Consider the following 22,869-nt stretch of genomic DNA (forward strand, 5'->3'; position numbering starts at 1 on the left):
TTTGGTTTTGAAGCTGAAGTTCCCCTTTAATTACATTTTTGCAATTTTTTAAATATCCATAGAAATAGTTATAAAAAAATATTTGAAATAAAACACAGACCGACAGGGTTCAACCCCCTTTAATGTCTCTGATTAGATTCCCAGGGCTGGATTTTTTTTTCCTTGCTGGGATTTTATATATTTGAAGCACAATTTAGCATCGGCCGAGCAAGTCTCACTTCAAAGGTCCATCCGGTGACGACCTTGTGTGGAATTCATCTGCCTTGGTCAAGTTACTTAGTCGCAGTTGTACGGGGCGAAAGATTTATTTTTATTGGACGTTTGTCTGTTTGTAAATTTTAAATAACTTTGGTCAACACTCACCACTCACACGTTATTGTAATATCCATAGGGACGAGGCGGGGGTTCATGTGGGTGTCTGAAAATAAACACGTCTAGGCACGGCCGGGGGAAATACATGGCTGGGATTCTTATACTCAAACATAATATTCCTTAGATCAACGTTTCTCAATCTGGAGGCCCTCCTCCCATATGTATAAATACAAATATACAGAGAAGGAATGTTCTGGGCACACAATAAGCTATACCCTCATACTGTACTGTCTAAGGGAATCAATATGGCACCTCCTCCTCCCATATGTATAAATACAAATATACAGAGAAGGAATGTTCTGGGCACACAATAAGCTATACCCTCATACTGTACTGTCTAAGGGAATCAATATGGCACCTCCTTCCCATATGTATAAATACAAATATACAGAGAAGGAATGTTCTGGGCACACAATAAGCTATACCCTCATACTGTACTGTCTAAGGGAATCAATATGGCACCTCCTCCCATATGTATAAATACAAATATACAGAGAAGGAATGTTCTGGGTACACAATAAGCTATACCCTCATACTGTACTGTCTAAGGGAATCAATATGGCACCTCCTCCTCCCATATGTATAAATACAAATATACAGAGAAGGAATGTTCTGGGCACACAATAAGCTATACCCTCATACTGTACTGTCTAAGGGAATCAATATGGCATCTCCCTCCTCCCATATGTATAAATACAAATATACAGAGAAGGAATGTTCTGGGCACACAATAAGCTATACCCTCATACTGTACTGTCTAATGGAATCAATATGGCACCTCCTCCCATATGTATAAATACAAATATACAGAGAAGGAATGTTCTGGGCACACAATAAGCTATACCCTCATACTGTACTGTCTAAGGGAATCAATATGGCACCTCCTCCTCCCATATGTATAAATACAAATATACAGAGAAGGAATGTTCTGGGCACACAATAAGCTATACCCTCATACTGTACTGTCTAAGGGAATCAATATGGCACCTCCCTCTTCCCATATGTATAAATACAAATATACAGAGAAGGAATGTTCTGGGCACACAATAAGCTATACCCTCATACTGTACTGTCTAAGGGAATCAATATGGCACCTCCTCCTCCCATATGTATAAATACAAATATACAGAGAAGGAATGTTCTGGGCACACAATAAGCTATACCCTCATACTGTACTGTCTAAGGGAATCAATATGGCAGCTCCATTCCATAAGTATAAATACAAATATTCATCCCTCTTGTTATACTGGGATTGGAACGTGTATTTTAGGAAAAAAACAGATAAAATATTGAAATGAAAATATGGTAAATGATTGCAGTTTTAATCAAGACATGCAGGTTTTCAGTATTTTTTGCATTTACTGTAACAGTGTGAGACAAACCTCCCTCCCAAAACTGAAATTCCTGAGCAAATTCCCACCCACTCAAGGATTTGGTGAGGAGTAAAGTTTTCTGTGTTACCTGCCCTTTTATTTCCAGGCACAGAGCAACGGACTTGGGCCCAGTTCATTAAAAGGTGAATAAAATCAGCTTGACCTGCTAATTGTCATGTACCCACAAGGCTGACACTCACCCCAATGAATTTTTATGGTTACTGTTTTATATAAACCTAAAGGGGTTGTTCCCCTTTAAATTAACTGTTAGTATGATGTAGAAAGGGATATTCTGAGACAATTTGCAATTGGTTTTCATTTTTTAATATTTATGGTTTTGGAATTATTTAGCTTTTTATTCAGCAGCTCTCTACTTTGTAATTTCAGCCATCTTGTTGCTAGGGTCCAAATTCCCCTAGCAACCATGCATTGATTTGAATAAGAGACAGGAATATGAATAGGAGAGGCCTGAATAGAAAGTTGAGTAATAAAAAAGTAGCAATAACAATACATTTGTAGCCTTACAGAGCATTTGTCTTTTAGATGGGGTCAGTGACCCCCATTTGAATGCTGGAAAGCATCAGAAGAAGAAGGCAAATAATTCAAAAATGATAAAAATTAAATAACGGAGGCCAATTGGAAAGCTGCTTTTAAATGGCCATAACAAATTTACTCAACTCTGAATGCAATCCCCAAAAATCCGTGTTTTTTTTTTTTTAAATAAAATCAGACTTTTAAAAAATCACGAACTTTTCAGAATTTATTAAACCCTAAGGACGGAAAAGTCCGAATTAGAAAATCCGGCATCTCAGACCTGTCGAGGTTGCAAATAAGTCAATGGGCGTCCCAATGATTTTTTGAGGTGCGCTGGGTCTCGTGCAATACCCCGAAGTTTTCGGGCAAAAAAAAGCATAAGAATTTTTTTGGGGGTTTTTTGGGTGAAAAATCCCCAAAAAATCGTGAAAATCTGATTTTTTTTCCTGCAAAGCAAATTTTCAGGAAAATGTGATAATAAATAAACGTTAAAAAAAACCGGCGCGGACTTTGATAAATAACCCCCTGAAAGTTAACTGAAAGGTTGCTGCTTATTGGAGTCCCTGAACCGATTGCAGCTTCATTTTTATGGTTATTATTTATTGCCTTTGTTTTTTTTAGACCCTCTGCTGCCTGGTTGCTAGACTAATTAACTCATAGCAACCCAATAATGTTTACTTGCCTAGATTGAGAGACGTAGAGTAGTGAAGGGCGAATTTCTCCAGTTTTTCGCGAAACTGCAAAAAATGTGCGAAACTCCAAAATTTACGCCAGCGTTAATGTCGATGGGCGTCAAGCAGCGGTTTTGACGCAAGCAACTTTTCGGATGTGCAAACAAATTTTTTTTGACGCCGAAATGCGGAAATTCGCCGCAAATTGGCGCCAGCCAACTGCAATTTGCATTAGAATCCTGTTTTGTGAGCCACACTGCGAGTTAATTCAAAGACGGGCAGCTCCGACCTCCTCAATTCCATATAAGAGATATCGACTCACCAATGGAGTTACTGGGGCTACTTTTACTACTACTGGGAGATGTATATAATTAATTATTCGCTCTTCGTTTCAGATATTGATGAATGTGACAATGATTACAATGGCGGCTGCGTTCACGAATGTATCAATATCCCCGGGAACTACCGCTGCACGTGTTACGATGGATTTATGTTGGCTCACGATGGTCACAACTGTCTGGGTAAGAACATTTTACACAACTTTCAATGGGAATTAGTGGAAGCTAGTAATGGGCAGCGAATTTATTCGCCAGGAGCGAATTTGCGGCGAATTTCTGCATTTTGCCACCGGCGAATACGTTCGTGAATTAGCCACGAAAATTCTGCCGCCTGCGACAATTAAATGGACGCCCATTGACTTCAATGTTCGTCAAATTGTCGCCGGCATTTCACAAATTTTTCGGCGAACGGAAACGGGGCGAATTCGCCAAACACTAGTAGAAGCGTGTGCTACAGTCGTTGGCTGGGGACATTCTATTGAGACACAATAACCTGTACATGGAATATAATAAAAGCTACCTTGGGTATATACCTTTTCTCTACAGGTATGGGAAACCCGTTATCCATAAAGTTCCGAATTATGGAAAGGCCGTCTCACATAGACTCCATTTTATCCAACTAATCCAAGTTTTTAAAACTGATTTCCTTTTTCTGTCTAATAATAAAACAGTCGCTTGTACTTGATCCCAACTAAGAGATAATTAATCCTTATTGGAGGCAAAATCAGCCTATTGGCTTTATTTATTGTTTACAGGATTTTCTAGTAGACTTAGGGGCAGATTTACTAAGGGTCGAAGTGAATTCGAGGGAATTTTCGAAGTAATAAAATTCGAAATTTGAAGTAATTTTCTGGATACTTCGACCATCGAATAGGATACTACGACTTCGAATTTACTTCGATTCGAAGTAGAAATCGTTTGAATATTCGACCATTCGATAATCGAAGTGCTGTCTCTTTAAAAAGACTTTGACTTCAATACTTTCGCCAAGTTAAACCTGCCGAAGTGCTATGTTCGCCTATGGGGACCTTCTACAAGTCTTTACACATCGAATAATCGTTCGATTGTTCGCTGAAATCCTTTCAATTGTTCATTTCGAACTATTTTATCGTTCGATCTAACGATTTTTATTCGATCGCAGGATTGCCAAATTTGCTGAAAAATGTCGAATTTGATATTCGAATTCGAAGTTTTTTAATTCAATGGTCGAATTTCGAAGTTTTTTTGTAATTTGACCCTTGAGAAATCTGCCCCTAAAGGTATGAAGATCCAAATTACAGAAAGATCCATTATCCAGAAAACCCTATTCTGGATAACAGGTCCCATACCTCCATTTTGTACTTAATTCCCAACTAAGTTCCTTATTGGAAGCAAAACCAGCCTATTGGGTTTATTTCATGTTTATATGATTTTATAGATGAAGATCCTAATTATGGAAAAATCCATTATCTGGAAAGCCCCAGGTCCCAAGCATTCTGGATAACAGGTCCCATACCTGTACTTGATCCCAACTAAGATATAATTAATCCTTATTGGAGGCAAAACCAGCCTATTGGGTTTATTTCATGTTTATAGGATTTTCTAATAGACTTAAGGTATTAAGACCCAAATTACATAAAGATCCATTATCTGGAAAACCTCAGGTCCCGAGCATTCTGGATAACAGGTCCCATACCTCTATCTTGTACTTGATCCCAACTAAGATATAATTAATCCTTATTGGAAGCAAAACCAGCCTATTGGGTTAATTTCATGTTTATAGGATTTTCTAGTAGACTTAAAGTATGAAGATCCAAATTACAGAAAGATCTGTTATCCGGAAAACTCCAGGTCCCGTACCCCTACTTGATTTGGGTTTGTGTCAGAGTCACCCATAATCGGTACATGGCTTCTACAGGATGAGATGAATCCTAATATGGATTTGGTCATCGAGTATTAATAAGGGCTCTGCGATTCTCTACAGTGTTTGGGATTTAAATTTTAAAAAACTGATTGTCAGGAACTTTTTAATAAATTCAAACAAAACAGGTGGAACTGCTGGGAATCCTTAAAGGGGTTGTTCCCCTTTAAATTAACTGTTAGTATGATGTAGAAAGGGATATTCTGAGACAATTTGCAATTGGTTTTCATTTTTTATTATTTGTGGTTTTTGACTTATTTAGCTTTTTATTCAGCAGCTCTCCAGTTTGCATTTTCAGCAGTCTGGTAACTAGGGTCCTAACTCCCCTAGCAACCATGCATTGATTTGAATAAGAGACTGGAATATGAATAGGAGAGGCCTGAATAGAAAGATAAGGAATAAAAAGTAACAATAACAATACATTTGTAGCCTTACAGAGCGTTTGGTTTTCAGATGGGGTCAGCGACCCCCCCATTTGAAAGATGAAAGGATTCAAAAGAAAAAGGCACATCATTAAAAACTAATGAAGACCAAGTGAAAAGTTTCTTAGAATTAGCCATTCTATAACACACTGAATATTAACTTTGGATTATGACTTTTTGCAGCATCGGGCTATAATGAATCTAGACAAAAATTTTCCACTAAAAATTAAGATTTTTATAGTTTAGGAATTTTTTTAGCATTTGGACTTTAATAAATAATCCCCTTAATGTGTTATAGAATGGCCAATTCTAAGCAAATTTTCAATTATTCTTCATTATTTATTCTTTTATAGTTTTTTTGAATGATGTGCCTTTTTTTTCTGAATCTTTTAAGCTTTCAGATGGGGGAGGGGTCACTGACCCCACCCGAAAACCAAATGCCCTGTAAGGCAACACATTTATTGTCTATCACTCCTCTTTCTATTCAGGCCTCTCCTATTCATATTCCAGCCTCTTATTCAAATCAATGCATGGTTGCTAGGGGAATTTGGACCCTAGCAACCAGACTGCTGAAATTACAAACTGGAGAGCTGCTGAATAAAAAGCTAAATAACTCAAAACCCACAAATAATAATAATAAAAAAAAAACAATTGCAAATTGTCTCAGAATATCCCTCTCTATATCATACTAACAGTTAGTTTAAAGGGGAACAACTCCTTTAATTCTGCGGTGTGGGGTGTTAGTGCTCAGTACTTATCAGCAGCATCGCTGAGCACTGTAGAGAATGTAGATTCCTGTAAATATGAATTTCCCTGAGTATCCCACGCTTTTTTGGAGCCGGCTGACTGCTCCGCTTTCCAACATTTTGATGTTTGTGGAATTCTGATGTCCCTGGTTCCCAGAGACTTGGCTACTGAACGGCTAAAACTTGAAGCCCTTCTTGTAGCCGTGTATCCGTGTCTGATAAATTTGTGACTTAGGTGCCAAACCGAGACGGAAAAAACCCTTAAGGGAGTGGTTTACCTTTACGTTAACTTCTAGTATGTTTCAATTGGTCATCATTTTTTCTTTTTTATAGTTTTTTTTATGTGCCCTTTTATTCTGAATCTTTTCAGCTTTCAGACGGGGGTCACTGACCCCATCTGTAAACTAAATACTCTGTTAGGCTACAAATGTATTGTTATTGTTTATTATGCATCTTTCTTTTCAGGCCTCTCCTATTTATATTCCAGTCTCTTATTCAAATCAGTGCATGGTTGCTAGGGGAATTTGGACTCTAGCAACCAGATTGGTGACATTTCAAACTGGAGAGCTGCTGAATAATAAGCCAAACACCACAAATAAAAAAGAAAAATGAAAACCAATTGCAAATTGTCTACATCATACTAACGGTTAATCAACAGATGAACCTTTAAGTTACCTTTTAGTATGTTATAGAAGGGTTAATTCTAAACAACTTTTCAATTGGTCTTCATTATATATTTTTTATAGTTTTTTTTAATTATTTGCCCTCGTCTTCTGACTATTTTCCAGCTTTCAAATGGGGGTCACTGACCCCATCTTAAAACAAATGCTCTGTAAGGCTACAAATGTATTGTTATTGCTACTTTTTATTACTCCTCTTTCTATTCAGGCCTCTCCTATTCATATTCCAGTCTCTTATTCAAATCAGTGCATGGTTGCTAGGGGAATTGGGACCCTAGCAACCAGACTGCTGAAATTGCAAACTGGGGAGCTGCTGAATAAAAAGCTAAATAACTCAAAAACCACTAAAAAAATGAAAACCAATTGCAAATTGTCTCAGAATATCCCTCTCTACATCATACTAACAGTTAAATTAAAGGTAAACAACCCCTTTTAGAGGGTTGTTTACTAAATTCCAATTGCAAAAATCAGACTTATAAAAAATCACGAATTTTTCGGAATTTATTAAACCCAGAGGATGGAGAAGTCTGAATCTGAAAATCAGGCATCTCAGACCTGTCAAGGTTGTATATAAGTCAATGGGAGAAGTCCCAATGATTTTATGATGTGCGCTGGGTTTTGTGCAATACCCCAAAGTTTTCGGACAAAGATTTGAGTTTTCGGGTGAAAAAATGAAAAAAAATCCTGAAAATCTGATGAAAAATCGGAAAAAATCTTGAAAATCGGATAAAGAATCCAAAAAAAATTGTGAAAAACTTATTATTTCCCGCAAATCAAATTTTCAGGAAAATTTAATAATTAGGGGCAGATTTATTAAGAGTCGAATTTCGAATTTAAAAAACTTTCGAAATTCGACCAACCGAAATTGATTAAAAAGTTTTTTTTGTGGCTGATTAGTCTGTATTCGTTGGAATATGTCCGAATTCGACAAATCGAAGTGATGGCGCATTTTTCCCAAAAAAGTCCAACAATTGACTCCAATTAGGTTCTCGGAGGTCTCCCATAGGCTAAAACAGCAATTCGGCAGGTTTTAGATGGCGAATGGTTGAAGTCGAATTTTTAAAGAGACAGCACATGACAAATTTTGAATTTTCGATTTTTTTTTTAATTCAAATCAAATTTGGACTATTCCCTAGTCGAAGTACACAAAACTTAGCTCAAAATTCTAATTTTTTTAATTCGAATTTTCACTTCGACCTTTGATAAATCTGCCCCTAAATAAGTGCAAAAAAAAACCCTGGGCGGATTTGATCGGAGTTTGTAGCAGAAAATATTGAGATAAATTCGGACTTTGATACATAACCCCCCATGTGTGTAAACTCCTGCGCTCTCCCATAAACGGCGTTTCCCAAAAAACATACAACTCCATCATGACTTGCTCTGACCTTTTCTCCTTTGGTAAATACAGTTGGAATAATTATTAAGTCTTCACCGTAAGAAATAAACCCGGAATGTCTGAACCACAAATGAATTCAGATTTAAGTTGTTCGTTATCAGCAGAAAACTATGTGGAAACCCATTTCTCGCCGTGTTTGTTACATGTGGACTATTTTCGGACGTCTTTAAATAAATACTGTAACGCTGGTTGTTTTTCTTTCATTAAAACTTACTTCAGACTTGAACAATGTGTTAAAGTCCTAATGTGTTGCCCCAAAATACACTTTCTTTTCCTTCTATAAACGAACCTTTGGCCTAATGATTCTCGTGTGCTGTAATTATTATAATGCAATCCTTCATTTGCACTCGCTTGATTGGGAATATATCCTTATAATTTATAGTAGGGGGTACATTATCCCTTATAATACATGAGTGATACTCAGAGTTCCCTGTATAACTCAGCCTGCAGCCTTGTGCCTTTATATGGTCACAGAACAACCCCTCAGTGACTTCTAATATCCTTATCATTTACAGTAGGGGGTACATTATCCCTTATAATACATGAGTGATACTCAGAGTTCCCTGTATAACTCAGCCTGCAGCCTTGTGCCTTTATATGGTCACAGAACAACCCCTCAGTGACTTCTAATATCCTTATTATTTACAGTAGGGGGTACATTATCCCTTATAATACATGAGTGATACTCAGAGTTCCCTGTATAACTCAGCCTGCAGCCTTGGTGCCTTTATATGGTCACAGAACAACCCCTCAGTGACTTCTAATATCCTTATCATTTACAGTAGGGGGTACATTATCCCTTATAATACATGAGTGATACTCAGAGTTCCCTGTATAACTCAGCCTGCAGCTAAACTCTTTAGTCCAATATATTTATAATAAACAGTAGGGAAGATAATATCAATAGAGAAATGATATAGAGATGATTTACGTTGCAGGGCAGTTTTGAAAGCCAAATCTGACAGTTACAGCATCTGTATAACAAGGGGTTAAGCACAGACAGCAATTGGTTTACAATTTATAACCATGGATTGGCTTCCCCTTCTTTGCGTTGGATTGGGCCGTATTTATTTTTCCTTTTTCTCTGGACAGCTGCTCGCAATGTGTCTCTGGCATCAATGAGACTTTTGCTGGTGTTTATTTTTCTTTCTGTCCTTGTGCACTCAAGAGCCTCCCACCCCCACCCTCCTCTCCGTTGGTGAAAATGTTGAACTTTTTAACATCTTGACTAAACAAGTCAAAAGTCTTTGTACCTTCAGAAACGAGAAATATCCTTGTTGGGCTTTGAAATCTGCTCTAGAAATGAATGAGGAGTGAGAGGTTGCGACTGGCAGTTGCTTGGAACTAGTGATGGGCGAATTTATTCGACAGGCGCGAATTCGCGCGATTCGCCGCCAGCGAATAAATTCCCGAAATGCCAGCGAAAATTCGCTGCAAAAATTCGCCGGCGTCAAAAAAAAATTTCCGAAAAAACGGACACCGGCGTCAAAAACAAAATTTGCGAATTTCGCACGAAATTCGCGAAACGGTGAAAAATTTGCAAACGGCGCCGGCGTCTCATTTTTGACGCAGACGCCCGTTTTTTGACGCCGGCGCCGTTTGCAAATTTTTCACCGTTTCGCGAATTTCGTGCGAAATTCGCAAATTTTTCGGCGAAACTAAACGGCGCAAATTCGCCCATCACTACTTGGAATGTGAGGCGGCAGTTTCTGGCACTTGGAATTACTGGGTCTTATTAGCTCTTTGTCCTTATCCAATGGGGGGTAAGATACAAATAGGGGCAGATTTATCAAATCAAAGTGAAAATTCAAATTTCTTGCTAATTTTTGTGTACTTTACTTCGACTAGGGAATAGTCCAAATTCGATTCGAATTTGAAAAAAAAAAATCGAAATTTATCAAGTACTGTCTCTAAAAATTCGACTTCCGCCATTCGCCGTCTAAAACCTGCCGAATTGCTGTTTGAGCCTATGGGGGGACGTCCTAGAACCCATTTGGAGTCGTTTATTTGGGGGAAACTTCGAATTGTACGAAACCGGAACTATTCAGGCAAAAAAAAATAAAACTTTGATTTCATTTCGGTTGGTCTTCTTGAATTCGAATTTCAAATTCTAAAATCCGCCCCTTGATAAATCTGCCCCATTAATGTTGCTTTTTCAAGTCAAAATTATAATGATACATGTTAAAGGGGTGGTTCATTGTTCAGTTAACGTTTAGTATGTTATAGAATGACCAGTTCTGGGCAACTTTTCAATTGGTCTTCATTATCTTATATGTTTTTTTAATCTTTTGCCTTCTTCTTTTTATGACTCTTTCAAATGGGGAACGCCTGACCCTTTAAAGGGGAACACACAGGTTTTTAGATCCTTTGAAAACTTCAGCCACGTGAGGAGGTGATTTCCCCAACCTTCGCATCACTGCTGCCTGTCCCTTTTTATTCCCTGCACTGCAGGTTCTGACTGTTGAATGTGTAGCAAAAGTCAGCTGATTAACAGACCCAGAGGAAAACTGACTAGGAGAACTGCTACGTTGTTTTAAAAGGCTGTTTTTATTTATTTTTCTTTTGACTCTTTCCAGCTGTCAAATGGGGGGTCACTGACCCCATCTAAAAAAACAAATGCTCTGTAAGGCTACAAATATATTGTTATTGTTACTTTTTATTCCTCATCTTTCTATTCATGCCTCTCCTATTCATATTCCAGTCTCTTATTCAAATCAGTGCATGGTTACTAAGGGAAATTAGACCCTAGCAACCAGATGGCTGAAACAAACTGGAGAGCTGCTGAATAAAAAGATAAATAAGTCAAAAACCACAAATAATAAAAAATGAAAACCAGTTACAAATTGTCTCAGAATATCCGCATTTGCCGCCTGCGAATGGGTTTGCGAAACTGTGGCAAAAATTCGCTGTGCCCAAAAAAAATTTGTCGCGCGCGTTAAAATGGTCAGGCATCAAAATTATTCGGACGCCTATTGACTTCAATGCATTTGGACAAAAGAGTCGTATAAACGAGTATAAAAATTGTTGCTCGTGTCTAAATTGTCGCGCGTCAAAATTATTTTGATGCCCATTGACTTCAATGAGTTTCATAAATTTTTCGCCGTCTCGCTCATTTTTCCAGAGTTTCGCTCCAACCAGGACAGATTCGCCCATCACTACAAATCACTTTAAAACCAGTATCGTTTTAACGTTTTTTTTTTTTTGTAAAGTTGCTTCAAATGACTTTATGTACTTACGAATGAATGGTTTGTTCCGTTTTGCCGTGTATTTTTTTTTTTATGGTAGTGCATACAGGTATGGGACCTGTTATCCAGAATGCTCGGGACCTGGGGGTTTCCGGATAATGGATCTATCCGTAAATTAGATCTTCATACCTTATGTCTACTAGAAAATCATGGAAACATAAAATAAAGCCAATAGGCTGGTTTTGCCTCCAATAAGGATTAATTATATCTTAGTTGGGATCAAGTACAGGTATGGGACCTGTTATCCAGAATGCTCGGGACCTGGGGGTTTCCGGATAATGGATCTATCCGTAAATTAGATCTTCATACCTTATGTCTACTAGAAAATCATGGAAACATAAAATAAAGCCAATAGGCTGGTTTTGCCTCCAATAAGGATTAATTATATCTTAGTTGGGATCAAGTACAGGTATGGGACCTGTTATCCAGAATGCTCGGGACCTGGGGGTTTCCGGATAATGGATCTATCCGTAAATTAGATCTTCATACCTTATGTCTACTAGAAAATCATGGAAACATAAAATAAAGCCAATAGGCTGGTTTTGCCTCCAATAAGGATTAATTATATCTTAGTTGGGATCAAGTACAGGTATGGGACCTGTTATCCAGAATGCTCGGGACCTGAGGTTTCCCGTAATTCGGATCTTCATACTTTAAGTCTACTAGAAAATCATATAAACAGTAAATAAAGCCAATAGGCTGGTTTTGCTTCCAATAAGGATTAATTATATCTTAGTTGGGATGAAGTACAAGCGACTGTTTTATTATTACACAGAAAAAGGAAATCAGTTTTAAATTATTTGCTTATAATGGAGTTTATGGGAGACAACCTTTCCGTAATTCAGAGATTTCCAGATGATAGGTTCCATACCTGTATATGGGGTTTTTTGATAGAAAGCAAATGAGGGTAATGATGGGGGAATACTCCCCATTTCGTTTCGCTGGAAAATTTGCGAATCTCCAGCAAAATTCGTGAAACGGCAAAGAATTCGTGAATTTTGATGCCTACGTCAATTCAAATTTTTGCATCAGTTCCGCGAATTGATTGGCTAGCGCTGAAAACCGGAAATTGCACTGAATTTGCGCCTGGCGAATGTATTCACCCCTTTCTAGTATGGTGGTACAGGTTACGTGTTAAAGCTCAGGGCAGTGGATGAGTCCATACAAGTGATGGGAAGGGGAGAAGGGCTGGAGCTGGGAGATGAATTGTGTGTGTTTGCTACAAAGCTAAGTACATTTGTGACAATGGTTTACCCTTCTCCAGGGATCGGGATGAATGGGAACAATCCCGGGAAGCAGCAGGAGAGGAGTTTTCATGACTCTGGCTTTTGTCAATGCTGCTGGGCTGCCGGAATTTTCCCACGCTCCTTAGAGTGTCCGCCATGTAAATGTGCAGTGTTTCATGCTCTTCACTCACGAGCCCAAAGCCTCCTCCTGTATTGTTATATGAGTGCGCTCACATCTGTATGTGCCTCTATACGGCCTGACAACGGTAGTACACGTATGGGACCTGTTATCCAGAATGCTCGGGACCTGGGGTTTACCGGATAATGATCTTTCCATAATTTGGATCTTCATACCTTAAGTCTACTAGAAAATCATGTAAATATTAAATAATCCCAATAGGCTGGTTTTGCTTCCAATAAGGATTAATTATATCTTGGTTTGAACCAAGTACAGGTATGGGACCTGTTATCCAGAATGCTCAGGACCTGGGGTATTCCGAATAATGGATCTTTCTGTAATTTGGGTCTTCATACCTTAAATCTACAAGAATATCATATAAACATTATAGGGCAGATTTACTAAGGGTCGAATATCGAGGGTTAATTAACCCTCGATATTCAACCAGGAACTAAAATCGTTCGACTTCGAATATCGAAGTCAAACGATTTAGCGCAAATCCTGCGATCGAACGATCGAAGGATTATTCGTTCGATCGAACGATTCGAAGGATTTTAATCCAACAATCGAAGGAATATCCTTCGATCAAAAAAACGCAGGCAAGCCTATGGGGACCTTCCCCATAGGCTAACATTGACTTCGGTAGCTTTTAGCTGCCGAACTAGGGGGTCGAAGTTTTTCTTAAAGAGACAGTACTTCGATTATCGAATGTTGGAATAGTCGAACGATTTTTAGTTCGAATCGTTCGATTCGTAGTCGAAGTCGTAGTCGAAGGTCGAAGTAGCCCATTCGATGGTCGAAGTAGCCAAAAAAACACTTCGAAATTCGAAGTTTTTTTAATTCGAATCCTTCACTCGAGCTTTGTAAATGTGCCCCTAAATAAACCCAATAGGCTGGTTTTGCCTCCAATAAGGATTAATTATATCTTAGTTGGGATCAAGTACAGGTATGGGACCTGTTATCCAGAATGCTCAGGACCTGGGGTATTCCGAATAATGGATCTTTCCTTAATTTGGATCTTCATACCTTAAATCTATGAGAAAATCATATAAACATTAAATAAACCCAATAGGCTGGTTTTGCCTCCAATAAGGATTAATTATATCTTAGTTGGGATCAAGTACAGGTATGGGACCTGTTATCCAGAATGCTCTGGAGTTGATGTTTTCCAGATAACAGATCTTTCCTTAATTTGGATCTTCATACCTTAAATCTACGAGGAAATCATATAAACATGAAATAAACCCAATAGGCTGGTTTTGCCTCCAATAAGGATTAATTATATCTTAGTTGGGATCAAGTACAGGTATGGGATCTGTTATCCAGAATGCTCTGGAGTTGGGTTTTCCAGATAACAGATCTTTCCAACATTTGGATCTTTATGCCTTAAGTTCTTTGCTATTGAAAGACACAATGGAGGAGGGAACAGGCAAGGACACAAGGACAATAGAAAATGTTAAAAATGGTTAAATGGAAGCAGACCCCTCCTTTTTGACTACAACTGAAATCTATAAACCAAGAGATTTTCGGTTGAAGACTAAAAATATTTTTCCTTCTACTTAACTCTGGACTGGGGATTTATTCCTTTTTTTTTTTTTATTTAATAAAATGTGATTTATTTGCAAAGGAAATGAATGTTTTTTAATTTAGTTATTGAATAGTTGGATTCCAGGCAAGAAATTATGAAATTGTTTTTTTTGTAACAAATGGATTTGTTGTGCCAATTTGTTATTACAAAAAAAAAAAGTAGAATTTTCACTAGAAGTCCTTTTTTTCCCAGAATCGTTTCTAACCTCTGCAGTGAAATCATTTTGATTTATTTGAGTTCGTTTTGCTCATCTGGTACTTTTGACCGGAACGTCCAGAGGAAAGTAAAATGAAACTGTATTGAGAAGTGTGTTGTTTGTTTGATAAAGCTTGTTTATATAAACTATAGTAGTACTTATCTGTTATCTACTGTGTATCCTGTGCTTGAATGGCTGCCCCCATGGCTACACAGCAGCTTGTTTATATAAACTATAGTAGTACTTATCTGTTATCTACTGTGTATCCTGTGCTTGAATGGCTGCCCCCATGGCTACACAGCAGCTTGTTTATATAAACTATAGTAGTACTTATCTGTTATCTACTGTGTATCCTGTGCTTGAATGGCTGCCCCCATGGATACACAGCAGCTTGTTTATATAAACTATAGTAGTACTTATCTGTTATCTACTGTGTATCCTGTGCTTGAATGGCTGCCCCCATGGATACACAGCAGCTTGTTTATATAAACTATAGTAGTACTTATCTGTTATCTACTGTGTATCCTGTGCTTGAATGGCTGCCCCCATGGCTACACAGCAGCTTGTTTATATAAACTACAGTAGTACTTATCTGTTATCTACTGTGTATCTTGTGCTTGAATGGCTGCCCCCATGGCTACACAGCAGCTTGTTTATATAAACTATAGTAGTACTTATCTGTTATCTACTGTGTATCCTGTGCTTGAATGGCTGCCCCCATGGCTACACAGCAGCTTGTTTATATAAACTATAGTAGTACTTATCTGTTATCTACTGTGTATCCTGTGCTTGAATGGCTGCCCCCATGGCTACACAGCAGCTTGTTTATATAAACTACAGTAGTACTTATCTGTTATCTACTGTGTATCTTGTGCTTGAATGGCTGCCCCCATGGCTACACAGCAGCTTGTTTATATAAACTATAGTAGTACTTATCTGTTATCTACTGTGTATCCTGTGCTTGAATGGCTGCCCCCATGGCTACACAGCAGCTTGTTTATATAAACTATAGTAGTGTTTCTAGTGTATAAACACACCAGTTTTAGCAGTGCAGGGAATAGTAAATTAGAGTGGTTATTTATCAAAATTTGAAAACTACTCCTACCAAATCCGCACAGGTTTTTTCCCCTTATTTATTAATACATTTTCCTGAAAATTTTGCATGCAGGAAAAAAATTTTTTGCCTGAAAACCACAGAATCTTCAGATTATTGCACAAAACCCAGCGCAGATCAGGATATCTTTGGAGCTTCTCCCATTAACTTATGTACAACCTCGGCAGGTCTGAGATGCGGATTTTCGGATTCGGACGTTTTCCATCCTCGGGGTATAAAAAATCTAAAATGATTCGAGATTTATTATATCCTGAAGCTGGAAATAGCTTGAATTCAAACAACAATCCAGTTAAAACTTGTCGAGGTCGTGTAGAAGTCAATGGCAGAGGTCCCTTGAAAAGCGATGGGTGAATTTGCGCCGTTTCGCCGAAAAATTTGCGAACTTTGCGCAAAATTCGTGGAACGCCGAAAAATTCGTGAAACGGCGCCAGCGTCTCGTTTTTGCAGTTTTTTAAAAAAAAATTTGACGCGGCGAATTTTTGCCGCAAATTTTCGTGGGCGTTTTGCGAATTTATTCGCTGGCGGCGAATCGCGCAAATTTGCCACGAATTTGCGCCTGGCGAATAAATTCGCCCATCACTACGCTTGAACCATTTGAAGATATTAATAGCCTTCGTGATATTCGAGTTTCTTTCAGTGGGTTTTGCAGGAAAACTTGATTAATTCAATCAATTTAAATTTTTAATAAAATTGTACAAATTTTTCAGAATTGATTAAAACCTGAGGATGGAAAAGTCCGAATCTGAAAATCCGGCATCTCAGACCTGTTGAGGTTGTATATAAGTCAATGGGAGAAGTCCCAATGATTTGTTGATGTGCTCTGGGTTTCGTGCACTACCCCGAATTTTTCTGAGTTTTTGGGAAAAAAAAGCACAAGAAATCTGAGTTTTTGGGTGAAAAATCCAAGAAAATTGTGAAAATCAGATTTTTTTCCCCGCAAACCAAATTTTCTGGAAAATTTAATAATAAATAACAGTAAAAAACCGAGCGGATTTGATCTAAGTTGTAGCAGAAAGTCTTGAGATAAAATTGGACTTTGATAAATAACCCCTCAAATAACAATTTTAAACAGTTACAGAGTCTGCGACCCCCCCAAGCTGCTTTAGAAACAAATAAGAAGGTAAAAAATTAAAGTTTAAACTTTAATATTAGAAAAAAAGGTCACAAATAAAAAATAGAAAGTCATTGAAAAAAGTTTCTGCTGTCAACTGTACTGAAAAAAGTATTTGAAGGTGAGCAACCCCTTTAAGATTAGTTATTAAATTATAAGAAAATATAGATATATTTTTTAAAGTTTAAATAATCTACAGGCAAGCCCTAGAAGCACCTTGAGTTTTGGCAGAGAAAGCCAAAGAGAATTTGTGATTTTTGAGTTATTCAGCTTTTTATTCAGCATCTCTCCAGTTCGCAATTTCCGACATCTGGTTGCTAGGGTCCAAATTCCCCTAGCAACCATGCACTGATTTGAATAAGAGACTGAAATATGAATAGGAGAGGCCTGAATAGAAAGAGGAGTAATAACAATTAGCAATAACAATACATTTGTAGCCTTACAGAGTATTTATTTTTCAGATGGGGTCAGTGACCCCCATTCGAAAGCTGGAAAGAGTCAGAAGGCAAACTATAAAGAATAAATAATGAAGACCAATTGAAAAGTTGCTTAGAATTAGCCATTCTATAACATACTAAAACTTCGCTTAAAAATGAACCACTCCTTTTTATAAGACCTTATATTGTATTTAAAAGGATTCTGTCTAGTGATGGGCGAATTTGCACGGCGAAAAATTTGCGGCGTCCATTTTCTTCGGAAATTTTTTTGACGCCGGCGAATTTTTGCGGGCGTTTTGTGAATTTTTTCACCGGCGGTTAATCGCGCAAATTTCGCCGTGAATTTGCGCCTAGCGAATAAATTCGCCCATCACTAATTCTGTCATGATTTACTAAATGACTGTTTACACTGCAAATAATTCCCTCTACAATATAAAATGTCATTCCTGAAGCAGCAAGTGTATTTAGTTGTAATATTGGTGTGTAGGTGCATCTCAGGTCATTTTGCCTGGTCATGTGATTTCAGAAAGAGCCAGCACTTTAGGATGGAACTGCTTTCTGGCAGGCTGTTGTTTCTCCTACTCAATGTAACTGAATGTGTCTCAGTGGGACCTGGATTTTACTATTGAGTGTTGTTCTTAGATCTACCAGGCAGCTGTTATCTTGTGTTAGGGAGCTGCTATCTGGTTACCTTCCAATTATTCTGTTGTTAGGCTCCTGGGGGGGCAGCACAACAGTAAAGAGTGACTGAAGTTTATCAGAGCACAAGTCACATGACTTGAGGCACCTGGGAAACTGACAATATGTCTAGCCCCATGTCAGATTTCACAATTAAATATAAAAAAATCTGTTTGCTCTTTTGAGAAACGGATTTCAGTGCAGAATTCTGCTGGAGCAGCACTATTAACTGATGGGTTTTGAAAAAAAAATGTTTTCCCAATGACAGTATCCCTTTAAGCTTTAAAGGCACTGTGACAGAAATTGACTTATTTAAGTCTTCTCATGGGATTAATGCGTACGACTTTAAGAATTTCCTAATTGAAATGTTTGGGAGGATCTTACAACATAGTGGTTGAGAAACCCGGGCGTCTGTGTTGTTAGAGTTTCGTGACTAACTATGAGCGCTCATAATGATTCACACAAATAGGAAACGACAATATCGATAACAATTTCGAATTTCGCTTTCACGTTGTGTCCCAGACGCCTCACTTGCACAGAGACTCTCCCATGTCTCCCACTTTCCTTCCCTGCTGTGACTTTGTAATAAAAACAGTTTACTTGAAAAAGCTGCATCCGGATAATATAGTGAATAAAGTACCCCCTCTTGTAAAATATAAGGATATTATAAGTTACCGAGGAGTTTCATGACCATATAAAAGTACGAGTTTTTATACAGGTCATGGAACTCCGAGGTTACTTCTAATATCCTCATATTTTGCAACTGGGGGAACTTTATTTATTATAATACACAAGTTTTAGTGAGTCATGTGACAGAAATGACATCAGAACTCACCGTTTATAACTGATGACATCACTACTCACCGTTTATAAGGATATAATTTACAAGATATTCATGGCTTTTGTGTATTATAATGAAATAAGTTTTTCTTGTATAGGTGGATAAGTGATTAAATAAACACGGATATAGTGGATAGAAGCTGCGCTGTTATTGGACAGACCAGGGAGTCATGTGGTGCCTCTGCTTAATAGGACTGTAAATGGGAGCAAATGTATTTGTTTCATTAGCACTGGAAGTTTATAGTGTCTGAGCTCTCGGCTACTTGTTTCTCATGTGCGGCTTAAACAGAAGCTACAGAATAGGATGTGAAAGGTCATTAGCAGGATACACAGGGCTCCTTACTCTTTATAGGGACATCATTATACCAAATCCTAAGGGGAAACATACAGAAACCACCAGCCCTTTAAATGCAACTCAATTAAAGAGGGGTTATTTATTATAAGTTTTTTTTCTGAGAAAATATAAAATCTAGAAAAATAGTCATTTCTTTAGCCATCTTTCTTTTTCTTTCTTTCTTTTTTTCTTTCTTTCATTCCTTCTCTTTCTTCTTTTCTTTCTTCCTTTTCTTTCCTTCTTTCTTTTGTCCTTCCTTCCTTCTTATTAGTTTCTTCCTTCTATGTTTTCTTTCTCTCTCTCTTTTTCTTTCTTTTCTTTCTCTTTCTTCTTCTTTTCCTTCTCTTTATTTCTTTCCTTCTTTCTTTACTTCTCTTTCTTCATTTCTTTCCTTATATTTCTTTTGTCAGTCCTTCCTTCCTTTCTTTCTTATTCCTTCCTTCTTTCTTTTTCCCTTATTTCTTTTTTTCTCTTTTTCTCTTTTTTCTTTCTTACTTTCTTTCTTTCTTTCCTTCATATTCTTTCCTTCTTATTCTTTCTTTTTTTTGTCCTTTCTTCCTTTTTCCTTCATTCTTATTATTTTCTTCTTCTTTGTTTTTGTTCTCTCTCTTTTTTTTTCTTTCTTTTTTTCTTTTCTTTCTTTCTTATTCTTCTTCTTCTTCTTTTCCTTCTCTTTATTTCTTTCATTCATTCTTTACTTCTCTTTCTTTCCTTATCTTTCTTTTGTCAGTCCTTCCTTCTATGTTTTCTTTCTCTCTCTCTTTTTCTTTCTTTTTTTCTTTTCTTTCTCTTCCTTCTTCTTTTCCTTCTCTTTATTTCTTTCCTTCTTTCTTTACTTCTCTTTCTTCATTTCTTTCCTTATATTTCTTTTGTCAGTCCTTCCTTCCTTTCTTTCTTATTCCTTCCTTCTTTCTCTTTCCCTTATTTCTTTTTTTCTCTTTTTCTCTTTTTCTCTTTTTTCTTTCTTTCTTTCTTTCTTTCTTTCTTTCTTTCTTTCTTTCTTTCTTTCTTTCTTTCTTTCTTTCTTTCTCTTTCTTTCCTTCTTTCTTTTCTTCTTCCTTTTATTTCTTTCCTTCTTTCTTTTGTCCTGCCATCCTTTCTGTTTTATTTCTTTCCTTTCTTTCTTTCTTTCTTTCTTTCTTTCTTTCTTTCTTTCTTTCTTTCTTTCTTTCTTTCTTTCTTTCTTTCTTATTTTTTCCTTATTTCTTTTTTTCTTTCTTTCCTTCTTTCTTCTTTCCTTGTTCCTTTTCTTTCCTTTCTTCTTTCTTTCCTTCTTTCTTTTGTCCTTCCTTCCTTTCTTTCTTTTTTCTGTCTTTCCTTCTCTTTCTTGTCTTTCCTTCCTTCTTTCCTTTCTTTCTTTCTTTCCTTCTTTCCTTTTCTTTTTTTCCATCTTTCTTTTGGCCTTCCTTCCTTCTTTCCTTCCTTCCATTCTTTTACTTTCTTTCTTTCTTTCTTTCTTTCTTTCTTTCTTTCTTTCTTTCTTTCTTATTTTTTCCTTATTTCTTTCTTTCCTTCTTTCTTCTTTCCTTGTTCCTTTTCTTTCTTTTCTTCTTTCTTTTGTCCTTCCTTTCTTTCTTTTTTCTTTCTTTCCTTCTTTTCTTGTCCTTCCTTCCTTCTTTCCTTTCTTACTTTCTTTCTTTCTGTCTTTCCTTCTTTCCTTTTCTTTTTTTCCATCTTTCTTTTGTCCTTCCATTCTTTCGCTTTCTTTCTTTCTTTCTTTCTTTCTTTCTTTCTTTCTTTCTTTCCTTGTTTCTTTCTAGATGTCGGTTGTGTAGTGGATAGTAAGTAACATAAAAACTGTAGGTTAAGGCATTCAAGGTTAATAAGACTTGGGCAATGTAGGGGGCAGAGGAATAAATAATTACTGGAGGGCAGCACTTGACCGTTTGGTCTATAGAACAATAGAATGAGAAGGTTCCAGTGTTTGATGATCCATTTAGACTGCAGAGTCAGGTTTAGGTCACAGCCAGTGAGAATACAAAACCCCAAATCCCCAGTGTTTGAAGATTAAAATGATAATTCTTTGCTAGACTCAACCACTAACAATCATTCCAGGGGTGTAATATGGGAACAAAGGGAAGAGGACGGGGCAAATGGTCAGACACAAACTCATTTTATAGATTTGCTTATTAAAGTGACAATGTCGACTCGGGACACTGAGATTTAAGAAGTCCCTCTTTCATTAAACAAGACTACATTGTAGGGGGTTATGACTCTGGTAATTGAAACATGCTGTTCTCTTCAATACCAGAACTCTATAAAGAGCCTTTTTTTTACCCAATAATGTCCTTTATGTTGGGCCGCTCCTGTGAGAAAGGACTGTAGGCCTGAAGCTGAGGGAACATTTACTTTAAAGAGACGCAATAATGAATCCGTTCGAGACGCTGTGTTTAGTAAATGTCTCTTCCATTCAGTTGCAGCATCAGCTCTATTTCCAGTAACGCTTTGCCACGTTTATACTGTGTATAAACAAAGGATTGAACGCGCTCAGTCATGTGAATAATGTGACACTTTAAGGCCTTGAATCACCACTTCAAAATGTCTTTTCGCAAGTCAAACAGTAAATAGTCTATAATGAGTTTCACAAGTTCATTAGCGATACACAACGTAGCACAGGACGCGTTTCGCACTTTACTTTTTTATAAATGTTCTGTAACACAAAAGAGAATTTTTTACTCTCAGTCGTAGCCATACGGTTAATTGGAATACCCTGACGCTGACACAGATCCCAATTACACAAAACCCCAGGATCAGGGGTTTTCCGGATAACGGATCTTTCCGTAATTGGATCTTCCTACCTCTTAGGTCCACTGGAAAATCATATAAACATTAAATAAACCCAATAGGCTGGTTTTGCCTCCAATAAGGATTAATTATATCTTAGTTGAGATCAAGTACCAGCGACTGTTTTATTATTACACAGAAAAAAGGAAATTGTTTTTTAAACATTTGGATTATTTGGATAAAATGGAGTCTGTGGGAGATGGCCTTTCTGTAATTCGGAGCTTTCTGAATAACGGGTTTCCAGATGACGGATCCCATCCTTGTACTTAATTCTCCTCCTTTCCTTTCTGCTCCTGGCCAGAATCAAAGTGGGTTTTATCCTCCAATATGGGGTGTAAGCGGGTACAGATCCCATTTATTTTTATTAGTGATGGGCGAATTTGCGTGATTCGCCGCCAGCGAATAAATTCGTGAAATGCGCAGGAAAAATTCAGCGGCGTCAAAATTTTTTTATCGAAAAACTGGCGCCGGTGTCAAAAATGGGCGCCGGCGTCAAAAATGAGACGCCGGCGCCGTTTTGCGAATTTTTCGCCGTAGGGCGCAAATTCGCCCATCACTGATTTTTATGGTAAGTTAATAAACATAACGAGTGTAGGAAGCAGTCCCTGATGACAAAGCTAAGAGGAATTGTTCTTTTTTTTCTTTTTCCCTTCCAAAGCAATAAATCTCATTTCACTGGCGAGGCCTTTTTTCTTTTGTTTGCTTT

The 22,869-nt window shown here is 37.4% G+C and overlaps 1 protein-coding gene across 3 annotated transcripts in view; it reads left to right on the plus strand.

The window, feature by feature from the left end:
* Window positions 1–22,869, plus strand: part of scube1.L (signal peptide, CUB domain, EGF-like 1 L homeolog) — a 127,706-nt gene that overhangs the window by 18,822 nt on the left and 86,015 nt on the right. For all 3 annotated transcript variants that reach the window (XM_041585840.1, XM_041585841.1, XM_041585842.1), the window contains exon 3: window positions 3,346–3,471. In XM_041585840.1, the coding sequence (XP_041441774.1) occupies window positions 3,346–3,471 (126 nt within the window). The remainder of the gene's footprint in view (window positions 1–3,345; window positions 3,472–22,869) is intronic.

This window comes from Xenopus laevis, chromosome 3L (genome assembly GCF_017654675.1).
Source record: "Xenopus laevis strain J_2021 chromosome 3L, Xenopus_laevis_v10.1, whole genome shotgun sequence".
NCBI classification, from domain to species: domain Eukaryota; kingdom Metazoa; phylum Chordata; class Amphibia; order Anura; family Pipidae; genus Xenopus; species Xenopus laevis.